This window comes from Andrena cerasifolii, chromosome 1 (genome assembly GCF_050908995.1).
Source record: "Andrena cerasifolii isolate SP2316 chromosome 1, iyAndCera1_principal, whole genome shotgun sequence".
NCBI classification, from domain to species: domain Eukaryota; kingdom Metazoa; phylum Arthropoda; class Insecta; order Hymenoptera; family Andrenidae; genus Andrena; species Andrena cerasifolii.
In genome coordinates this window covers 14,970,535-14,988,436 of record NC_135118.1, presented here as the reverse complement: position 1 = coordinate 14,988,436, position 17,902 = coordinate 14,970,535, and the positions used below count along the sequence as shown (strand labels likewise).

The following is a 17,902-nucleotide window of genomic DNA, read 5'->3' as shown; positions in this document are numbered from 1 at the left end:
GTTTATTACATTTGAAACTTGTCTTCGCCTCCTTCCTTATCGCTCGAAAACAATGTGTATCCGACATTGGATACAATCCCCTTATTGTATTCGAGCCCTCAATTGTTCTAATAGCTATGGAGGAGAATGAATTCCTTTTTAAAAAAATATGTATCGAATATTTTTGGCTATTCTACAGACTTTCAAAATTGCAGCAAAATCGGTGTGTACGGGTTCGATATGTTCCTTTTAAATAATATAGTACAGTAGAAGGATATTATTATTATTATTATTATTATTTTTATTATTATATGTCTGTATTATATCGTATGCGGAAACACTTGATACATGGGTGGGGTTCAGCAACAGGTGCTCTTAAAAAACATTAAAGTCCTGTTTTTACAAATTACGTTGTTGCAAGGGAATGAAATTTGTTTTGCGTTAAATAAACCGGAATAGGACAGCAAGGTTAAAAGACGAATGTGATATCGTTTTATTTTCTTCCTCCGTTCTCTTCCGTTGAACGGAATATGTTCATAAGACGATTTTTAAATTGTTACTCTAACAGAAACATTTGTAAATCGCGGGCTTTGACTCTCAAAACATAACCTAGTTTTACTCGTGCTTAATTCTAGTTCCTACCACGCGTAGCGTTACAATCTGTTTTGAGACTTCACCGGTAACGTTGCATGCGACACTAAAATGGTAAGGGGGTCCTAGGACCCCCCCCCAAACTGGCGACACAAAAGTGCATTGCTTGATAGGTCTATTCTATACCTCGTCTTTGATTCAGACCTCAAATTATGGGTCGGCAATACAGTTTGGGTAGCGACACGAACATCCATAAGGTGATAGGTCTATCCTATACCTCGTCTGTGCTGTGCTTATTTCACACTTAGCCGTTAACTTTGGACGTGACACGGAAATGGTAATAGGACTCATGAGCACCAAAACAATGTGACAGAAAATATGCTTCGTCTGTGGTTATATACCACTGATGGCACAATTATTGAATAAAGATACTCTTACTACGCACACAAACGTGTAACAATAAAACGAATATATACAACGCCATCTACTAAGTATTGTACAGATACATTACAAGCATATTTATTAGCTATTTCACTTTGTAAGAAACAAACTTAAGGACAACACTAACCATTCTTTTGATCCCATAAGTCTATTTTACCGATCCCTTGACCGCTTAAATTTAATCGATAATCTGGTTTTAATTTCCCGCCCATTTTGTAAATGCAACGAAGCAACTTGCGCCAGCTACAGAAGCATCATTCTTATTATTTCTTACTCGCATGAACAGTTCCCCTATCTTTTTCTACTGATAATTATATGCTAGTGTTTGGACATTTATAATCCATTTCTGATACGATTTTTTTAACGAAATTTTCAAAGTAATCGAATTATTGCGACGGCTTGCCACTTGGTGTCTCTGTTCGCGTTTTCCACGACGAACGATCCGCGCGCGATGTGCTAAGGGCATTCAGTATATCGTGATTTTGAATTCGGACGTTAACACGTGTTTATGAACAGAAAGATACCGTGCTTCGTTTCTAGTTTCGTGTATACCGTTCGATACCGTTGCCTGATGCGTGGTTCAAACGACAGCTAAAATGCCACGCTCTATGAGAGAATCGGACGACGAAGTGGACGTAAAAGTTGGTTCGTATTTTTCATTTTTTTGGTTTGTATATGCGCACGCGGTTCGGCTGGTTACCGACTGTAACGGTCGATTCGACGCCGAATATCATTCTTTTGTCGAGTTGATAACGCGAATACATTTGACGAATTCGTCTCGCAAGCCACTGTGAAGTAAAAAGCATGCACTTTATGAGATTCGAGCGAACATTCGTACGTTGTTCTTCATATTTACTCGGCTTTTTCAGGTCGGAAGACTCGTGGTCTCGCCGGTTCGGTAGCCGTTGAATCCCCATTGCGGCGTAGTTCGCGAATCAAGCCAACAACGAAACATTATGAATCCTCACCTGAATCGTCTTTAAGCGACGCCAGTAACGTTAGTAATACACAAATAACGAGGGCCACGAGGCGACGTGTGGGCACCATGGACAATTCTGCTGCAACTGAAAAGAATAGAACCTTACGCTCCAGGAGGAATTCTGTGGCCTCAGATGTCAGCGAGCCTACGGATACGGATGTTCTTGCTACGCCAACGAAGAAAACCAAAGGCATTGCCGTCAGAGATATACTTAACAAGCCTAATAATCGAGCAAGGTATGTCAACCGCTTTGATATTTAATACCGTAATAATGGCCGTGTCTGTTTGTTCAGAATAAAATGTTTATCAGCGGATAGCAAATTCAGCCGACTTTTTCATATGTATTCTTGGACTCATAAAAGGCCATGGATTCATAGCTGCATTGTCTCAAATTTATACGGATAATTCGCTTTAAATTTTGGAAGTTGATATTTTTTAAGCTCGTAGGAGGACTTAATTTGTGTTATGACTAATGAGGCGATGCCTTGGGAAGAAATATTGTAGGTTTAGCGCAAAAGAGTTTCGTGGGAAGGTTTCATAGAGAAACCTCATTTTACATTTTTAATTCACTGGTTGTACCTTAAATTAAGTCTTATTTTTGATAAGTAACTGACTTTTTATTCTTATCTCCTCTCGAGGTAAACTTTGTCCACACCTTTCGTGCAATCTTTTGAACTAAACTTCTACTTATTTATTTTTATTTATAACTAGCTTAAAAAGTACCCGGAGTTGCCTGGGTAAAACTTTGATTACCACATAGTATCAAGGGGGTGAAATAGGGGGAAGGGGAGGGATGTCCAGATTTCATGGTAGCCTATGTGTTCCACAGGGTTCAAAGAGTAATTACGTAATATTTGGTCCAGATCGGTTGAAAAAATCGGGACAAAAAGTATTCTATGTGTTATTCCCGGCCCTGGACTTACGTGTATACCAAATTTCAGAAAGATCCGTTGTGTAGTTGCGACGTGATTGAGTAACAAACATCCGAACACACTTTCGCATTTATTATATTAGTAGGATTGCTATATCCTCTTGTTTTATGTGTAGTAAGCGATCTACAAGAGCTGGTTCAGAAGCAAAGTCTTCACCGCCAATATCGAGAGTTACTCGCAGGATGAGAGCTAGTTCAATGGAACCTGAAGGTAACATGGAAGTAACCGAGACACCACCAATCAAGTCAAAAAGGCGAGCATCCGTGTTACCTTCGGAAGCTACTGTTGCAGAGGAAAAGGAAGTTATGAAGATTGCGGTAATAGCATTAGATCGTACATTACCTAATGTTAAAGAAATTAATGAATCAGGTACTATATTCTTTAAATATCATTCTCACGATATTTCTACGTTCAATTTAGGAAGGCTTAAAGTTTATGATAACTGCACCGTATTACATTTTAGGCTTGGAGAAATCCTTAAAGTCGGTACGATCGAAGAAGTCAACAAGTGACGAGGATTTAGATGAAAAACGTAAAGAGGATAATATACGTGGTAAGTTTAATTCATTTTCATATTTTTTTTTATCTACTTCTTGTTTCGTCCAGATTGTAATATTTCGTTGTGATCAAAGTAAGCTCTCTCTTGTTGTAAAAATGTTTTGTACCATTTTGTTCTACCGTGGTGAGATATAAATGATACCTAACTTGTATTTACATTCACAACAGTTAAGGAAGTACATAACAATGCTGCAGATGAGCCTCCTTCCAATACTTCCGAAGACGTTAAAGTGGATGTGCCTGTTGACAACGAAAAAACAATATCACATAACGATGGAAACGTTGCGGAGAAAAGTGAAAACTTTTCTGCGGACACTGTAACGAAAACAGAAGCGTCAGTAAATAACGCAGCTCAGGTACTCTCGCAAACTGCGAACGAGGACACATCCAAGGAACTGGGATTAAAGAACGAAAATATATTAAACGTTTCCATAAAAGAACACGATGAAGATGTTAGTAATAAAGAGAATCACACGGCAAACATTATTAGCGACACGCAGAATAAGGAAGACATAATTTCTAATACATTATTGCAAAGTCCGAAACCTTTGTCGGCGAGTAATATAAATGCAAATAAGTTAACGAAAGAGGTATGCAAATCTCCTAGTGTCGAGGCAAGCTTATTAGCAAAGCGTCGCTATTCGAAAGAGTTGCCAGACGCAACAAACGATACTGCTCTTCCTACCAAAGAAGTCAGCTCCAACGCTGACTTGGCCAATAATTCAGCTGCCAATAAGAACGTATCTGTAAATGAAGAAGACGCGGATAGTTCTGATAATATGCAAAAGTTAATAGTGAGTACAGACACAGACTCATTAAGCGAGGTTCCGCTTAACGAGAGCACAGATAAAAATGCTTTGCCCGTAGAAATGTGTTCAAATTCAAGCTTAGAGGACAGCATTCAAATCGTAGAGTGTGTAGACAGTATGGATAAAGCAGATAATCACGAGTCCATTGAGACGAATAAGAATCTGGAAAAGCCAGTAGAGAAGACTTATTCGGACGACGAATGTAACCAAGATGCAAATATCGCGATGGATATTTCAACTTCGCACGTAGAAGACACTGCAAATAAGACTGAAGATTCCAAGGAAGATGGCATAAACCAGATTACGTCTACAGACGATAAGAGCGAAGCGAAAGAGGAAGCCGGTAAATTAAACAAGTCAGTGGATCTGATTGAATTGGATGAAGTGGAATGTACGCAGGGAAATCTTTCAAAGCCATCGGACGTGTCTTTAGTGGCAAATACTGAATCCATTGCTTTGAAGAACGAAAGTGAAACTACTGTGCATGATTTACAAGAGACAGGAGAAGCGAATAATTCGCCTATTCGTGGCAATAAAATGCCAGAAACGTCTCATGATGCTCGTACGAGCCCAGAAAATTCTACGTACACTAATAAAAATGAAGATGTAACTGACATGGTTAATATCACTGAATCTTCCGCTGTTGCAGAGACCCCAGCTGAGACTACTGAAGAAGTACCTGAGAAAGGAGAATTATCAAAGAAAACTTCTCTATCGGATGATCCCTCAACTTCGAGAAAATCTGTAGATAAAGTACAATCGAATAACAAGGAGAAGAAGTCGGAGGGAAAGGGAGAAACACCTAAGAAAAATCTGGAGAGCATGGAAGTGGACGATAATGATTCTGACACGAATACAGCTAATTTATTTCAAGACATTCCAGCTGATGAATGGAAAGAGAAGGGCGCTGATGTGGATAAGGATTCGGTGCATTCGATGTCCACGGAAAGACTGGAAAATGAAAGTGAGAACGAGTGCGATCTTATTTTGGTTGATAGAGAAGCGTGGCTGGCTGCTGAAAATATAAAATTGAAGAAGGAAAATGAACCGTTTGATTACGATTCGGATGATACTGTGGTGTTGAAGTCGCGAAGGGACTCGTTGAAAGCAACAGGAGAAGGAAAAATGACGTTGGATGTTATATTGGAGGATGAATGTAAGATGAATGTTAGCAAACGCAAATCTTTAAATACGAGTAGCAAGCGAAGATCTACCAAGCAGGCAGAAACTGGAGACAGAGAAGATGTAGAAGAAGATCCAGGAGATATAGGACTAGGCGCAGAAGATACCGAAGGTATAGAAGAAGCCAAAGACACGGAATGTACACGTAAGAGAAAATCTATCTCAAAACAGACTGACGAACAGTCCACTCCTAAATGCAATGTTTCATTGCAAAAGTCAGTGGGAGAGAAAAGTTTATCTGAATCTCAACAAGCAACAGAGACGAAGGAAACATCCGATAAATCATTCACTAATTCGCCGTTAAGTAAAAGTAAATTGTCCGATAATACTCCGAAGAAACGCAAATCACTTAATAAATCTGTTCAAGAAATGGACGATAAAGCTGAAATATCTAGCGAATGTGAATTCGAAAAGAAGAGAAAATCTTTGAATAAATCTAAGTTGAAGGAAAGTGATATAGCGGAGACTGAATCGAGTAATGAGAATATAATTATACGAGGCAAGAAAAACAAGTCTTCGAATAATTCTCCGAAGAAAAGGGTAAAGACGAGACAGTTGGATCCAAATTTAATCGAAGAATCCGACAACGAATGTAAAGAGTCTGAGGTCAATGAAAAGAAGAGTAGTTCTACGAAGAAAACACTCCACAGAAATTATTCAACAGCGGTTAATCTAGAGTCAGATTCTGATGCCAGTAGAGATAACATCGATTCTCAAGATTCAGAAGACGAGAGTGTGAAATGGCCTAAATTTTTGTATGGTGGAGAGAGCAATAGCGACAGCGATAATGAGAACGAGTCTAACAAAAGTATAGACTCTGATATTCGGAGGGAATACAATCTTGACGGCGAAGAAGTCACTGAGTTTGCTGATGACGATGTACCGGGTGATGAATGTAGAGCATCAGAGACAGAGTCATCGGATCCGGATGACGATGGATCGGATCTTTTAGACTTTGTGGTTGACGACGATGAGGATGATGAGGCTGAAGAGGAGAAAGAAGAAGACGAAGACGGAGACCAAGAGGAGACTAAAACGGTTGAGAATGAAGAAGATTTGAATAACGAGGAAGATGCTAATGAAGATGACGAAGAAGAAGAAGTAGTAGTAGACGAAGAAGAGGAAGTAGTAATAGACGAAGAAGTAGCGGACGAAGACGAAGAGATGAAAGTGACAGAGGAAGTAGATTCAATTGAAGAGAAAGAGCAAAGCGAAGATGAACAGGAAAGTGTCGAAAAAGTAAACAAATCATTGGATACTTCCAAGAAAGGAATGAATAAATTAAGGAAATCTGCGGATTCAAGTTTAACTCCAATGACGGAGAATAATAAGGGCAAGAAGAGGCGACTTAAAACAGATACGTCTCTAACGGAGAAAGATGAAAAGGAGTGTAACTTGTCTACTATATCTCTTTCGACTTCTCTCAAAGGGAAAAAGAGTAAACAAAAACGGGTCTTCAATGAATTTACAGATGATGCAAAACAATTGTTGAATGACTCTCCAACAATATTGAATACAAAGACGGAGAAACTTTTCAAATCGATGGAATGTAGTACTCCTAAAACAAGTTCCTCTAAACTAGAGAAATTTAGCATCAACCAGCATACGCCAGATGTAACATTAGAAGCATCGTGTAAAAATTTAAGCAGAGAAATCCGCGAAGGTAAAGAAGATACTTCTCCCGATAAAGAAGAAGCTCAAGATAAAGCACAAAAAATTGAAAAGAATGCGAAAAAATTAAGAAAATTGAAAGATAAAGAGAATCCCATGCACCGAAGTCTTCCGTCTGAATTAATCGAGCTAGTAGAGAAGACAAATGTTTCAAGCGTAACGTCTTCTAAAGTAACAGAATTAAATAAAACGACACCGATTCCGAACAGTGAATCACCGACAGTGATGCATTTGAGGAAAGAGAGATTGAACGACAGTGCACCAGAATTGAAATTAAGCAGTAAGTCTCGAAGAAAATCAATAAAAAACAGTACGAACAAGTTGAGCAATTCGTTAAAAGAATTCAAAGAAGAAAATGCAGCTGTTGAAGAACAAGCTGAAGAACCCACTACGGAAGTAAATGATTCATTAAAAAAGAAATTGCTTAAAGTAGCTGACAACATATTAGAGAGTGATCGTCAGAAGAAGCGCAAGAAACGAAAACAAGTAGCAGTAGAACAAAATTCTGTCCAATTTTCCGAAGTAAATTTCGAAGAGAATATAAATTCGCGAATTACGAAGAAGAAACAGCAACGCGATGATTCTACTGGTATTGTTGTTAAGAATGAGCAGGAAAAAGAAACGTCTGTCGATAAGAAAAAGAAGAAGAAGAAGAAGAAAAAGGTAGTGAGCATGGAAGTTGATGCGCCTGTCGTGAATGAGTCGCCTGAAAACTTGATTGAAACAGATCTAGAAAACAATAATGAACCAATACATAACGATGAAAAGAAGAAAAAGAAGAAAGGAAAGAAGATTAAGGATGGCATAGAGAGTCAAGTACCTGCAAAGAAGAAGGCTAAAAATGGGAAGAAAATCGCTGTGCCATATGAAGAAGTTTCTGTTATAAAAGCGTCTAAGAAAAGGCAGAAGTGGTCGGAAGATGTTGCTAGTGAAAGTGAACAAGTCTCGATTGAAAAAGTACCCAAGAAGAAGCAGAAGTTATCCAAAGATGCTGCTTTGGAACAAGAAGAAGCTTCGGATAAGAAGTTACGCAAGAAGAAGCAGAAATTATTGTCGCATGATACTAATTCACAAGTTGAGAAATCTTCACCTAAGAAATTGTCTAAAAAGAAAGATAAACTGTCATCGGAAAATGTTATGGCCGCTATTAAATCGCAACAATCTGGCGATGTAGCATCAGATTCAGATGAAGGACCAGAGGTGGTTGCGTTCTCTAAAGCTCGAGATGAAGCGTTGGGAATAATAAAACGTACTGCTGACGGTATTAAGGCTAATAAGGAAATAAAAAAGAAGAAACAAAGGGAGCACCTAGAAAGAATGCAAGCAGAAAAAGAAATCAAGATTCAGAAGTTAGAATCTAAAAGTCAAATGAAGAAATCCAAGGTAGTGGAAATGCAGAAAAAGAGTGTTAAACGACTTCCCGATGATGTTCTTGAGAATCTGTCTGACATTCCCTCGAAGCCACTGAAGAAGAGGAAATTATGCCAGTTTGACGACGAAGTATTGCCGTCCCGTTCGACGTTCAATTTCATGGACAAAGAAACAAGAGACATACATATTGAAGACGACATCCTCTCATTGCCAAGTTCCGCCGGAAGTACAACTCAATTCGATGTTGTGAATCTTCAGAAACTGAAGAAAAAGAAGAAGGCTGCAGTAGTATCGTTTAGGCAAAAAATGCTTGCTAGGAATTCACGGCATCCCGTTTCGGCTTACTTAATGTATTTAGAAAAGCAGAAGGCGTCAGGTAAAGACAAATTTTGCAATAAGCCATAATAACCTTTTAATTTCATGTTATCTATATAATACGATCTGCAGCCGTTATTGAATTCGTTAATTCAGATATTGCTGAAGAACAACCAAGTTTCTTTCAACAGCGTGTGGCAGATATAACTGCTCAAATTAGCCTTAAAACTAATTATGGCGTCGATTACGTGTTTCATGCTGTTGCCTTCCTAAATTATTTCAATAGCGTTTTTATATTCTTTTACCAGCTTGATTCACTGTTGTTTATCTTTTTGCAGTTTAGTATTTGAGTATATCCAGTTAGATATTACTTTGTTTTTTAAATGTTTTATCATGATTAGAAGTATTAAATAGTGATTATTGTAATTTAGTGTAAAGTAATGTACATTTTTGAATAAATATTGTTGCTGCATTTAAGTAAATCGACATCGAAACTTTACTGAGATGTGAACCGTTTTTATTTGTATATCAAGATTGCAGCATTAGAGTAGAAAGTAAGGTATATAAGAACGAAGCGTTATTATGTAATGTGCGATTATTTCATATTGTAATGGAAATATATCATTTTTATAAAAGATAGTTGCTAGAATAACTTGCGGCGCTTCAGGGGAAAAAGATAATTAAAACAAATTCAATTCAATTCGATACTCTCTTTAATTTGATTTGCGTTCTGCGGATTTATAACGTTCTGCACAAAAGAGCTTACATGTATTTGCAGAGATTTCTATTAAATTTCAATTACGCAGTATAAAAAAGTTTATTAATGATACAATATTTGTACATTTCTAGCAAATAATTACCGAAATTAGTCATTACGTGATGACTTGGTTTTCTAGCTTTCTGTATTTTCTTCTAAAATTGGTGCGAATACCAGAATTATAGCTGTTAAAATGGTTTCTTCTTAAATGAAGTACAAGTACAAGTGTACAAATTCAAGATTCCGTTGCTTCAAGCACGTATTACGCTATTCTCAGGCACTTCTCTTTTTAAATTCAGGAAGCAGGCACCGTTCCCCGCATTGTTTTCTCCCGTGAATACGACACACGCTAAACCATTCACTGCCATATGTTGCCACAGTTTGTGAATCCATTTATTTACAATACGGAAAGTTTTCTCCGCTTGATCATCTGTTAATTTCTCTTTATCTACCCTAACATGACATAACGTGAAAGCGTGCTCCATTGCTATTTGCGAAGCTCTAGTTACCGCATGTTTGTCATTATCCGCCACTACGAGCCGCACCTGCAATAGAATAGTACATTGCGTGACAAGGGAGAGAAGAAAGCGATTCCGACGAGCGCGAAATCGCGTCTCTACCTTGTCACGCATATTTTTTTTTCAACACCTGCATGAAAGGTGTGTTTTTGAAAGCCTGCTGAGCGATTCGCAAACAAATATGCACGTTCGATTGCTTTTTTATTCCGTCGAAATTAATAAATACGTGGGTAACGCTAAACTCCGGTTTCCTTGGGAGCAAAGTAAAAAATGCAAATACGCATGCGCGTAAAGTCTTTTTCCCTTGGGAGAAAAGTAAGAAACGCGAATACATCTGAAATTGGCCACTTTGCTCCTGCTCAGCAGGCGTAAAAAACACCCATTTTCATGCAGGTGTTGAAAAAACATAATTTCGATAAAATGAAGAACAAACAGTTATCGACTAGGTAGTTTAGATTGAAAATACATACTTGGTCGTTTTTAGCAAAATTCTCGTCGTCCATAATATTAATAGACGAAGTTAGATACTTGGAATATTCGTTCATGATTTCTTCGTTTCCCACAATCGCAGCTGTTTTGTCATCCTTGGTTACATGTTTGAAAATCGAAGTGGCATACTTTCGTACTTCCGCTTTCATGGTCTGTTGACAATCATCGCGCTTTTCTGTTTCCATTCTTAATATGTCCATATCGCATCGACCAATTAACACAGCATCTCCGTAATCCACGCTATTTGCTAATTTTAATTGCGTTAATTTCAAAGAGGCCTTCGAATCCTCAGTGGAGCAATGCCCAGCTTTGCTTTCCTGTATTCTCTCGCCAAGGAATTCCCTCACTAAAGTTTGCAATTTTGTTTTTCTGTATCTGTATTAAACATAATTTAATCAGCACAGTTCGTTCCCAGAGAAAGTGCATATTTTCTCGACAGCAGAATTGTAATCTGTGAAAGCGACTTACCTGTCCCCAGTAATATTAAAGATCACGGACGTATCGATGATGTACGGATGCATCATTTTCAACGTGTGAAGATCAAAGTTTAAACTTTGCCCAACAAGAATAGCGTCTGCGGGAAGCAACTTCCGTAACATTTCTTGGACATCTAATAAAGTAGTTGTGACATTATTCAACAGTTCTTCCGTTATACCGCTGTATCGCGTCAGATAATCCGTGATAGGGTTTTCCGGCTTTACCAGACTGTCGTAAATAATCTGTGATAAGAATTTAATGGAATTTTCGTATACTTTTACTCGTACAAACGCCGTTGATTTCAAACTTACATTCATGCTTTCGTCAACCAGAGATATTCTCGTTAGCTCCAATTCCCCGCTGGTTGTTCTACACATTTCGCAATCTAAACCGAACATTGGAGATGTTGCTGTAGCTTCTATGTACATGTCTTTTGTCATCACATAATCTCCATATCTAAGCAGTAAAACATTTAAATACGAGCAATTAGAAGAATAATCAAGAATACCTTTACCATCGATACTAACTTCTTTGCTAATTCACCCTTTAGCGGCACAGGATAATTTTCTTCGACCATTTGACACAAAGACAGAAGTAATTGTATTCGAGGAAATTTATCAGTGTCCGGTAGCACAGTCGGTTTTCCAACGGATCCGTTATTAATCGATCCAGACTGATGCATTGGGAAAACAGCTCTTAGTAATTTTATCACGTCTCCTGAACTTTGTAAAGCCGCCTCTAACGATCCATACTCTGTAAAAGAACTGGTCTATATTCTGTACGATTCTTATAACAGCAGCAACGATGCGTTTCCTTGAAATAAAAATATATGTACGTTTAATCAGCCTATCACTCTGTATCCCAGTCATGGGAACAGCTGCCAGATCTTCTACAACTGATCCCCCGTATGCTGTAGGCGTTAGCACTTCCACGCGATGCTCCAATTTCGACGTTATATGTGAAAATACGCTTTCATAAGCCACAAAGTGGTACAAAGAGAGCCCTTCGACAACAAGAACGACAGTATGGGCGACCTTTTTAAATATTCATCAATCACGTCTCGTCCTAATTTTCAAATTTATTTACAGAGTGTATCTAACGCGTTCGTTACCTTATTGTACTTTTCGAGATGACACCACCTTGTCGGCATGTAAGGTGAATGGTGGCCGTGCAATGAATACAGTAATAAATGTTGTACATCGCTAAGGAAAATAGGTATCCTATCTTCACCATTACTATTAATACTTAAACTAGCACTTTCACCAACTGCCTTCAAACGAAACCGAGGCAATGTTCTGAGCCGTCTTTTACGATCCCTTAATTCCTGCTTCAATTTTAGATACTCGTCTCCGCTTAATCTGCAGTACGAGAAGAGCAGTTTAATTAATATCAGATGGACTTTAAAAATATATACAGGCTGCACATTAACACGTTGACCGCCGATGAAATCGGACGGTGCTTTCCTCGACGCCAAAAACGCCCCGATGGCAGTATACTGTTCAACACGTTGACTGCCGACCACACCGTTCGGCGTGATTTGTGTTCTGTGACCAACGCTGACTACACCGATCGGAGCGATTTTGGTCACAGCGGCCGATTTTGGACCGGAGCGGCGTTGGTCACAGAACGCAAATCACGCCGATCGGTGCGATCGGCAATCAACGTGTTAATAGATTTACAGTTTCGCAAACCTAGGTTTTTTATTAGCGAGTGGATCCGACTCCTCCACAGCTTCTTTTTCAACAGATTCTTCCAAGTAAGTCTCCTTTAAATCCTTGGTGCAGGGTCGCTTCCGTTTGGAGACTGCTTCTATGCAAGTTTCGCTACTATCCGTATCATTGGACTGCTCTGCTTCTTCGGACTGAAAGTATATTTATTAGCGAAAAATAATTAGAAATAACACACGCTCGTGAACTGTACTTACAGCTTTTTTAAGAGCAATGGTTCTAGCTTCTCTGTCCTTATCATTCAATTTAGTAATTTCCAGAAGCGCGGCCATTTTCTTCTTCTTTTTCTCTATTCTTTGTAATTGCTTTGTTGTTAAATCCTTCATGGTATCTTCTTTTGACGCTTTGCTCCACACAAGTTAAAGTTACATACCTTGAAACAAACATAGAAGACACTATTGCACGTATCTATGAGGAGTTTGAAGAAATAACAAAAATTTGATGAACTTTTAATAATCTCGAAACTCGCGGCACAGGAATGAATAATAGAGTGTGGATTTTAATTGAATGAAATTCACATTTAACGGTGGGAGAAACATAAAGGTAATCTACCAATATCTATTTCTTTAATAAAATATGCGTATAAGATAATTTATGGAGGCAATTTTTAAAACGGATCTTCCAAATGGGATTACCTGAGAATTGTAAAAGATGGACAAATACTCGTGTTGTGTATAATGTAAGACAAGTGTTATACATTTCTGCATGTGAAGATAGAGGCGAGAGTCAGATATAACCCTTCATAAATAAAAATATTTGGTTATGTGAAAATTCAACAATTAAGTTCTTAGATTTCATGTGACAAAACTTTGCAAAGTAATCTTTCAATTTGATATGCGCTATAAGTATGTATCTGTTGCCAGTTTCATCGTTTTCCTTCCCATTACTCGGGTTACCGTCCATTGTTAGAAACTAAAAATGCCACTTGATAAATGGCACGGCGTATGTTTCGCGCAAATATTTATATAGAATGCGTGTATTAAATATAGAATAACAAGCGCAGAAATGTTCAGTTCCCTTCATTATTTTAACCAGCAGACTCATGCAAACGGAATCATAACCATACTGAACTAACGGGTATACAACGGTTATAGTCATTTATATTTACTTTTCATTCATGAAATGAACGGTGACAAAAAAAGGATTGAAATACACTTTTAAACGTAAACAGAAACGGGATGTTTGTAATAGAAAACTTATGAACAGTAATTTGTATTTCTCTATTATTCGCTTAAAATTTATGAAGAAACTTATAAATCGTAATACCATTGTTGGACTCCTGAAAGGTTATATTTTCACTATGTGTCTTTGACGTAACAGGAGCGTTCTCCGCAAAAAATGAATAGAGTAGAAACAAATTTGGGAATCCTTGTTGCCAGTTGGATATTAAATATATAATTTTACTTTAAATGTTTGAGTAGTTACAAACGGCACTAAAGTATCAAAGAACACATGTTAATTCTACCACAAAGTACAGAATAGAGTAGACGTTACCAGGGGGGCCAAGCTTCCCTCTTACGAAAGTTGAAGCAGAGTTTGTAGCGCCTCCTACCAATGAGGTGCGTACTAAACTGTGAATGTGTGAATTGGTGTGAATCGGGACGTATGTGTATGTGTATACGTGTAATGTACCGTTTACTTTAAAACCTGTCCACGGATCGTCGCGCCAGCGACACGTATGCAGCAGATAGAAGGATAAACATTGAAATTGAATATTTCTTCTTTTCTTAGGAAAAGAAAATATATTCAATTGCTTTGTATATCCTTCTATCTGCTGCATACGCGTCACTGACGCGACAATCCATGGTCAGACGGGCTTAGAAAGGGTAAACCAGGGAAAGTGAGGACACTTCCTCGTGTCTGCGCCAAACATTTCTAAATGACGACGGTCGTCATGGTAACATTTCACCAACGTCGAAAGGTTGTGTGTCGTGCTCACTGATACACGTAGGCATGTGTGTGTGATGTACCTAGCGCCTCCTACCAATACGGTGCTAACTAAACGGGAAAACTTCAGCCAAACAAAGACGGCTTGGTCCCCCTGGGTGGCACAGAACCTTCCTTAAAATGTAGGCCTATCTTACCTACGCTTTGTCTAAATCTATATCTTCTTTTTGGTAAAAGAAGAATTTGGTCCCCTGCTACGGAAAGACTGTAAGAATGACGCATAACACCTCTAGGGCCGGTATGAACGTGACGCGGTAGTCAGACTGTCCATTTTCCCAATTTTTGATAACCACAAACCGAACCAACAAATTTGCTCATGAAGAATCACCACTAACATATCGAATTGACAAGCTGTGTATTTAAAAGCAGTCTAGCACACCACTTTTACCTGTCACATCGCTTATCGTTTCGACGTTGTGAAAACGAGTATTAAGATTCGAATCGTTTATTTTATTATTACGTTTAAAGAAATAGGAAAGAAGATACAATAAACAAAAGTTCCTTAAAATAATGCAAGGAAATGTGAAAAGAATAAAATAATGTTGAGAAGGAAGTTGATGTATTCAACATCTTGTACTGATGTCGATAATTCCAATTATACTTGTTATAAAGTAATTATGTATAAGGATTGTGCAGGTGTGAAATAAAAAAATTTAATAAATTTAACCGAGAATACCTCGTCCGTGGTCGCATTCAACTTTATCGATACAGAATCGTTTACGGGAGCACAGACGAGGTATAGGATAGACCTATCAACCAATGCATTTTTCTGTCACCGGTTTGGGGGAGTCCTAGAACCACCTTACCATTTTTGTGTCGCATGCAACGTTACCGATGAAGCCTCGAAACAGATTGTAACGCTACGTGTGGTAGGAATTAGAATTCAAGAAGTCAGTCGAAACCCGCGATTTACAAATGATTCTGTTAGAGTAACAATTTAAAGATCGTTTTATAAACGTATTCCGTGCAACGACCGAGAAAGAAGGATCGCAACAAAACAAGAACACATACGCCTTTTAACCTTGCTATTCTATTCAGGTTTATTTAACGCCAAACAAATTTATTTAACATAAAAATTTATATAAACAACAACATTATTTGTGGAAGACATGTGTTCATGAGTTCAAAATCATCGAAGAAATCGACGAAATGAAATAAATCACGCAAAACCATCGAAGAAATGCATGAAATAGAATAAATCATGTAAAACCATCGAAGAAATACCTACCTGAAAGAGAATAAAATTCTGATTAGATGTCTAGACCGAACCAAACTCACTGAATGTAAGTTTCGCTCGATCTGGACCCTTAAACTAGATCGTAGGCTTTAGCTTGATATCGTTTTGCAAGTCGCAATGCTTGAGAAACGTTACCAAGGAACCGGGCACACCAACGCGGAGGTACCTACGAAAGTGACCCATCCCGAAACAAACACCGATCCCATCCACCCTCCATTTCAATAAACTCATCGCGTCCGTCATTGCTTGCAATGAGGGAAACGATGATTTGACTCTACTATTAGTGACAACCGCGAACGCGAAAGCGAAATCGAAAGAGAGATAGACTGACGATTATCGTCGATCTCTCTGCACTTATACAAGGTACTCGTATTCTACATTCTACAGCATGCATGCAAGAACATCTTAGCTAGCTACCAAGCTAGCATAATTCTAGGCCCTCTCTAGGGCCCACGAGCTAGGCCCTCTCTAGGGCCCATGACTAGGACCCTCTCTAGGGCCTATGCCGAAGGCCCTCTCTAGGGCCCATGACTAGGACCCTCTCTAGGGCCCATGATTAGGACCCTCTCTAGGGCCCACGAGCTAGGCCCTCTCTAGGGCCCATGACTAGGACCCTCTCTAGGGCCTATGCCGAAGGCCCTCTCTAGGGCCCCTGTTCTGGGCCCTCTCTAGGGCCCACAAGCTAGGTCCTTTCTAGGACCTAGAATACCAAGCAGCTGAAAATTGAAGCTAATCGAAAATTTTACTTTACTTTCGCGATGAAAAAGCAATTAGAGCACCGGTGCTCTGGACAAATTTCCGATACGCAAAAGGTTGATTTTACTTTCGCGACGAAAAATCAACACGAGCTTCCGTGCTCTGTATAAATCATAGATCCGCAAAAATTTGACTGTAAATTCGCGGTAATAAAACTCTACACAAGAGCCGCGGCGGTCTTGAAAATATATGGACGCGAAAAAAGCGTGGACTCTACGATCGCATTACCGGCGACCATAAAAGATCTTGCTGGAATGCAAGATTGCTAGGAAGACTAGTTTCATTGAGACCCATTTCAAAAAATTTCGCGGTGACTCTACTTGACTTGATCGATCCGATTATTTTACGAATTATTATTAATCGATATAAAATTGTAAGAATCGCGAGCAACAATTGTATTGGTTTATCTATTATTTTTATTTTGAGACAGACACATGCATGTCACTATCTACGAGTACCTTGTATGGTCAGCTCTATCGATGCTGCTCTTTCGAACACACATGCATAACGTTTAGTGGCGCATCTTATATAATTGGCATTTTTTTCGGGAACATTTCTATGATATTTCGTGAATATGGTTTAGAAAAGGACCACGCCATAAGGCTACTGCCTAGACGCCCTAGACCATATTCGCGAAATATTGCATAAGAGTTCCCCAAACGAATACCGACCATGTGAAAAGGGCCTCTGCATGTCGTGCATTTGTGTTGGAACGGCCAGAATCGAAAGAGCTAAGTAGCTGTACTACATGCACCCCCATTCAAAGAATGATAAAATGACTCACCGTTCGCTGTCATCATCGGTACTGCATCTCTGCAAACTCGTAACCCTCTGACCAGCATCCCTGAGACCAGCTCCCCTCTGATCACCATCCGTCTGACCAGCATCCCTCTGACCAGCATCCCTCTGACCAGCAGCTCCCAGACGAGCACCCCTCAACTCAGCCCCAGCTTAGCTCTCAACGTTGCAGCTGCAGTTGGACTCGTGCATGACTCTACTTTCGCGGTGAAAAAGTTATTAGAGCACCGGTGCTCCCGACTAGCTTTACTTGCGCAAAAACACTGACTCTACGATCGCATTACGGGCGATCACAAACACTATAACTCAAACCGACAATTTATATTTAAACAGCAACTTTTAGCGCTCCTGTTTATTAAACGCGCACA

At 39.0% G+C, this 17,902-nt stretch overlaps 2 protein-coding genes across 4 annotated transcripts; one reads left to right on the top strand and one right to left on the bottom strand.

Moving 5' to 3' along the window:
• Positions 1 to 1,491: 1,491 nt before the first annotated feature.
• On the top strand, positions 1,492 to 9,314 carry LOC143375714 (uncharacterized). 2 transcript variants are annotated; one of them, XM_076825142.1, is made up of 5 exons: positions 1,492 to 1,656; positions 1,881 to 2,226; positions 3,038 to 3,291; positions 3,386 to 3,475; positions 3,649 to 9,314. In XM_076825142.1, exons 1-5 carry the CDS (start codon positions 1,608 to 1,610, stop codon positions 8,916 to 8,918), a joined length of 6,009 nt encoding a protein of 2,002 aa, XP_076681257.1. In that variant the 5' UTR covers positions 1,492 to 1,607; the 3' UTR covers positions 8,919 to 9,314. The 2 variants fall into 2 exon arrangements, with proteins under 2 accessions (XP_076681257.1, XP_076681339.1); XM_076825224.1 differs by having other exon boundaries at positions 1,494 to 1,656; positions 4,939 to 9,314.
• Positions 9,315 to 9,523: 209 nt separating this feature from the next.
• On the bottom strand, positions 9,524 to 14,277 carry Rexo5 (RNA exonuclease 5). Of its 2 annotated transcripts, XM_076826244.1 has the most exons (10): positions 14,063 to 14,277; positions 12,994 to 13,169; positions 12,761 to 12,930; positions 12,181 to 12,427; positions 11,905 to 12,103; positions 11,597 to 11,822; positions 11,381 to 11,525; positions 11,061 to 11,311; positions 10,574 to 10,967; positions 9,524 to 10,130 (listed from the first exon to the last, which is right to left on the bottom strand). In XM_076826244.1, exons 2-10 carry the CDS (start codon positions 13,120 to 13,122, stop codon positions 9,837 to 9,839), a joined length of 2,055 nt encoding a protein of 684 aa, XP_076682359.1. In that variant the 5' UTR covers positions 13,123 to 13,169; positions 14,063 to 14,277; the 3' UTR covers positions 9,524 to 9,836. The 2 variants fall into 2 exon arrangements, with proteins under 2 accessions (XP_076682359.1, XP_076682456.1); XM_076826341.1 differs by lacking the exon at positions 12,994 to 13,169.
• Positions 14,278 to 17,902: the final 3,625 nt, after the last annotated feature.